The sequence below is a fragment of the Salvelinus alpinus genome, chromosome 16 (assembly GCF_045679555.1).
Source record: "Salvelinus alpinus chromosome 16, SLU_Salpinus.1, whole genome shotgun sequence".
Lineage (NCBI taxonomy): Eukaryota > Metazoa > Chordata > Actinopteri > Salmoniformes > Salmonidae > Salvelinus > Salvelinus alpinus.
This window is the reverse complement of record NC_092101.1, coordinates 1,756,385-1,762,384: the sequence shown is the minus strand read 5'-3', so window position 1 is coordinate 1,762,384 and position 6,000 is coordinate 1,756,385. Positions and strand designations below refer to the sequence as shown.

The window sequence follows — 6,000 nt, the reverse complement described above, 5'->3', positions numbered from 1 at the left end:
TTATACCCGTGGGAACTTTTGAGAAAAGCCACCTGGACTGCTGATGAAACTGTGGGTTTGCACAACAGAAGCATTTCTGCACAAACTCCCAGAAGCCGTGTCAGGGAAGCACATCTGCATGCTTGTCATCCTTACCAGAGTTTTGACCTGACTGCAGTTCGGCTTCGTAACCGACTTCAGTGGGCTCACCTTCGATGGCCACTGGCACACCGGAGAAGTGTGCTCTTTATGGATGAATCCCAGTTTCAACTGTACCGGGCAGACGGCGTGTATGGCGTTGTGTGGGTGAGTGGTTCGCTGATGTCAGCGTTGTGAACAGAGTGCCCCATGGTGGTGGTTGGGTGATGGTATGGGCAGGTATAAGCTACGGACCACAAACACAATTGCATTTTTATCAATGTCAATTTGAATACACAGAGATACCGTGATGAGATCCTGAGGCCCATTGTCGTGCCATTCATCCACCGCCATCACCTCATGTTCCAGCATGATAATGCACAGCCCCTTGTCGTAAGGATTTGTAGACAATGTCTGGAAGCTGATGTCCCAGTCCCCTCCAATATCCAGCAACTTTTAACAGCCATTGAAGAGGAGTGGGACAACAATCCGCAGGCCACATTCAGCAGCCCGATAAACGATGTGAAGGAGATGTGTCGCACTGCATGAGGCAAATGGTGGTCACACTAGATACTTACTGCTTTTCTGATCCACGCCCCTACCTTTTTAATGTGTCTGTGACCAACAGATGCATGTGTATTTCCAGTCATGTGAAATCCATATACAAGGGCCTAATGAATTTATGTCAAATCTTTGAAATTGTTGAATGTTGCATTTATATTTTTGTTCAGTGTACATCGCAGAAGACTGAAATATAACAAAACCGTTTCACATAGAAATAGCAGATTTTCAGGGCCTCCCGGGTGGCGCAGTGGTCTAGGGCACTGCATCGCAGCGCTAGCTGCGCCACCAGAGTCTCTGGGTTCGCGCCCAGGCTCTGTCGCCGCCGGCCGCGACCGGGAGGTCCGTGGGGCGACGCACAATTGGCCTAGCGTCGTCCGGGTTAGGGAGGGTTTGGCTGGTAGGGATATCCTTGTCTCATCGCGCTCCAGCGACTCCTGTGGCGGGCCAGGCGCAGTGCGTGCTAACCAAGGGGGCCAGGTGCACGGTGTTTCCTCCGACACATTGGTGCGGCTGGCTTCCGGGTAGGAGGCGCGCTGTGTTAAGAAGCAGTGCGGCTTGGTTGGGTTGTGCTTCGGAGGATGCATGGCTTTCGACCTTCGTCTCTCCCGAGCCCGTACGGGAGTTGTAGCGATGAGACAAGATAGTAATTACTAGCGATTGGATACCATGAAAATTGGGGAGAAAAGGGAGTAAAATGTATTTAAAGAAAAAAAAAGAAATAGCAGATTTTCAACAGGTAAAAAACATGTTTATTCATTCTGAAATGTTGAAACATTAACATTCCACCCATGAGGTGGTCGATTTGGTAATTTAAGGTCAGGAAAGGGTTTTTAATAAGAAGCGTGCAGTGGGATGCATTTGATCAGTCGATTGACTGGTGCAGGACGATAAACTTTCCTCTAGTGTGGACGCTCCAAACATTTTGTAGTTATGTAGCCTAAAGTGTATCATTATATTTATTGTTATAGGCTTGGTGGATGGTCCTTAACTCTGCCACAACACAACTAACGTATGTCTAGCTACGTAACATTAGTGAACTTGAATTAAAGAAATATAAAATGACACTTACACTTGTTCACTTGAATTTTATACACTCTTTCAAATCATTTACTCTGGCGAGTTTGCCACCCGTGTACTGCAGTAGGGAAATAAAGCGGAAGTCGAATCCATCACCTCCGTTGTTTGGCTGTGCCTGTAGCAACATTCAAAAATGAGGTGGATAGTATATTATGGCTAGCCTACTTAAAAACATGATCCACCACCAACCACTTGACTTGAATCGTCTTTTCCAGCATGCTTAATTTTAATGGATGGACAGTTTATGAGCACTGAGACGTTCTCTCTACATGTCCTTCATAACATTAAGTTAGAAAATCATTTGCTAGTGGATAGTTTAACTCGTCGACATGTTTTATCTAGCTAAGCTACCTAGCTTGAAGACGTGGTAACTGTGCGTGGTAAACCTAGTTATGAAGTTATCCCATCAGTCCAAACAATGTTACCGGGCATAAGAGGTTGACTTATCTGTGGCCAATGACAATGAGCCTTCTTGGGAGGCCACATCTACTACAGATAGAACAAAGAGCCAGATATTTTACCGGATGTTTAAATGTGAAGCATCCAGTTAGTGTTTCCACTCACTACCAAATATGGTGATGAGAGGAAGCCCAGTTGCCAGCAGTTGACAGCTCATTTTCTCATCGATGAAACATTTGATCGCCATACAGTTTTGTTTCCAAAACTAGAATCTGTAATAAAACAGTGTGGACTGTATTTGCCAAAGTTTCCAAAAATTACATTGTTTAGAAGGCATGCAAGGGGCAAATTCAATTATTGTACACATGCACTTCAGAATTGTATTATTCACATGCGCCGTATACAACAGGTGTAGACCTTACAGTGAAATACTTACTTACAAGCCCCTAACCAACAATGCAGTTTAAAAAATATGAATAAGAAATACAAGTAACAAGTAGTTAAGAGCAGCAGTAAAATAACACAGAGACTATATACAGGGGGTACCGGTACAGAGCCAATGTGCGGGGTGGGGGGGTTAATGCAAATAGTCTGGGTAGCCATTTGATTGGATGTTCAGGAGTCTTATGGCTTGGGGGTAGAAGCTGTTTACCTAGATCTAGACTTGGCGCTCCGGTACCACTTAACGTGCAGTAGCAGAGAGAACAGTATGACTAGGGTGGCTGGAGTTTGACAATTTTTAGGGCCTTCCACTGACACCACCTGGTATAGAGGTCATGGATGGCAGGAAATTTGGCCCCAGTGATGTACTGGGCCGTACACACTACCCTCTCTAGTTCCTTTGCGGTCGGAGGCCGAGCAGTTGCCATACCAGGCATTGATGCAACCAGTCAGGATGCTCTCGATGGTGCAACTGTTGAACCTTTTGAGGATCTGAGGACCCATGCCAAATCTTTTCAGTCTCCTGAGGGGGAATAGGTTTTGTTGTGCCCTCTTCACGACTGTCTTGGTGTGTTTGGACCATGTTAGTTTGTTGGTGATGTGGACACCAAGGAACTTGAAGCGCTCAACCCGCTCCACTACAGCCCCGTCGATGAGAATGGGGGCGTGTTCGGTCCGCCTTTTCCTGTAGTCCACAATCAACTCCTTTGTCTTGAACAGGTTGAGGGAGAGCTGTTGTCTTGGCACCACACGGAAATGTGCAAATAAATAGAATCTCACTAGCTCATGCTTGGCTCTGCCCACCTCCTTGCTTGTTCTACTGTCGTGGTAATTTCCTGTATTAATAAATGAAGAGGGTTTACAAACCACACACAAGTCAGAGTTATATTTTAAACTTCATCTTTAATTATATGAGCTTCACCATAGCCCTTTGACTCTCAGATCAATTCAGTGTCTATAAATGAGTTCTGAGAGTGCTTACAAAAGAATACTTAGTATCTTTTATAGCCAAGATACACCCCTCTCAACTCACATGACTAACCACAGATCTTAGGAACTTCACAAAGGGCCTTTTACTTGAGAGAGGAGTATCCCATAGCCAGATAGCATTAGCTATAAATTATCGTTCATTTTGCTCTCTAAGACGAGCTTCTAATCTCGTTCTTGGTACTTCATAGTACCAAAACATTACCTCATCCAATGGCATATATCAATTGTCAATTCTAGATACACCCATCTCAAATACAACCCCTCTTCTCCCCACTCCTGGACAAGCTCACTGAGGGGAGTGACTTGTGCACAGACATTGTGGAGCCAAGAGATAATTGGTTCCCCCTTAATCATCCCTTCACATGGTTTAACAGATACATTCACATATGAAGACAATGTTCCATTCTGTTCACATATGAAGACAATGTTCCATTCTGATAGTCTGCATATTACCAGACATGTAATTGACAAGCCTGACCTCTCCCCTCTCTGGGCCCCAAGTGACTTTTCCTTAGAGAAGAAAGGAAAATGAAACTGCCAACAGTATAGTCCAAAAATAGACATTCTAATGACAAGTATCTCACATAAGCATATTATGAAAGTAAATAAAACATCTTATTTATCTATGTTACCTAACTAATTCTGATTCAGCTACGACACTACCCACTATAATTAATTTGTTCCGATTGGAAACGACAAGCTCTGGTCTCTGTTTGCTTCTACTGTAAATCAATGGAGCACTGAAGATGGGCTTTTGCTGGCGACGTAGTCTCCCTATGAGTGACAGCACCCTGAGCCTGTTTTGCACCCTGAGCACCCTGAGCTTGTTTTGTTACGCCAATGTTTGTAAACAAAGTAAAACACTGTATAGCATCAAAACATAGTTAACTATAATTTTGATATCATGATGGTTAGTCCTTGCATACATAGCTCCCTCTATGAATTTGAGAGTTGTTACATTTCTCCAGGACCATTCCTCAGAGGTGGAGTGGCCACTTATTGTTTCAATTAATGATTCTAGCTTTTCAATATTTTCCTTCTCTTTGCTAATACAGAGCCGCTGGCTCTGAGCCAGCAGATATCGTACATGGCTTTTAGTTTAATGTTTAAAAGGCAATATAAAGAACTTTATTTGGCACTTATATTCCACATTTGCTCCCCTGTGGAAAATATATAAACTCTGCCTATAAAAACCTGCATGGTCCCAAATATTATTGAACAGTATTTCCATTTCTATTTCAGAGGTCCGGGTTCCCAATTTCCAGAATCATTCTCTTCTCCCAACATTCCCAGGTGTGGCTGCTGTCAGCTGATGAGTATGATGTCATCATTGCTTGGAGCCCTGAAACAGAACAATCCAGTCATAATCCCAAACAAAAAAAGTTGACGGTCATTCCAGCAAATCTTTTACTAGCTTCAATCACCCATAGGGAAAAACCACATTAGGCTACCCTTACATGTACAATGTTTTATAATTATCGACTTTGTCTCATTGAACAGAGGACAAGCAGTGTTTCCCTTACCAAAAATGCTTGACATGAGGGGAGCTCGAACCCATGGTTAATGAGCACTGTCATTTCAGGCAACTGCATTAGCTAAGTTTGCCACCAGGAAGTAATTATGTTGATGGTACGTCATGACATCTATATGACAAGTCCATATGGCTCTTCAGCTTTTATTTTTTTACAATGTACAATAAACTTGTTGCATTGACTGATTTTCTGTAAAAGCACATGGATGTGTGCACAACAGATGAGCAAAAGTGTAGGATTTTGACATATGAGAAAACGTGCCTTTTGAATTGTGTCTAACATTAGTAGCCTAGTCAAGGATGCATTATCATCATCACGCAATGTTGGCACTCTATACTTGAGACAGACCAAGAGGAACAAAAGTAAACCTTGAATTTTGAGGTTAAATATCCCTCTGGTGACCAAGGACCTATTTTAAGAAATGTAATTTGTTGGTGGATATAAAGTTTAAGATCTTTGATAAGCTGATGCAGAATTTGTTGTTACAGGAAATAATCATTGTCTGCTGGTGAGGTTGGCATAGGGCTAACACGTGGCAGGTTATCGGATGGGACCAACTACAATGTAGGTCCAGGTTAAACTGAAACTTTTTCTAATGTTCACAAGTATGGACCCTAGGTTGTCTGGTAAAACTTAAAGCTTTGTGTTTGCATTCCAAATGCCACGCTATTCCATTTGTAGTGCTATGTAGGGAATAACGTGGCACTATGTAGGGAATAGCGTGGCATTTGGATGTAGTCCCTGAAAGTTCGAATGTAGAACATTTTAAAAACACTCAAAAGTTTCTAAAACTGTTAAAATTATGTCTGTGAGTATAACAGAATTGATATGGCAGGCGAAACCCAGAGGACAAACCACCCCCCCCAACATTTTTTTTTTC

General features: G+C 42.9%; 1 protein-coding gene across 3 annotated transcripts in view; it reads right to left on the bottom strand.

Annotated features, from left to right (window-relative positions):
• Positions 1–3,481: 3,481 nt before the first annotated feature.
• The window catches only part of mcoln2 (mucolipin TRP cation channel 2), a 43,884-nt gene continuing 41,365 nt past the window's right edge, over positions 3,482–6,000 (bottom strand). For all 3 annotated transcript variants that reach the window (XM_071344469.1, XM_071344467.1, XM_071344468.1), the window contains exon 14: positions 3,482–4,930. In XM_071344469.1, coding sequence (XP_071200570.1) covers positions 4,894–4,930 — 37 coding nt within the window. In that variant the 3' untranslated portion in view covers positions 3,482–4,893. The remainder of the gene's footprint in view (positions 4,931–6,000) is intronic.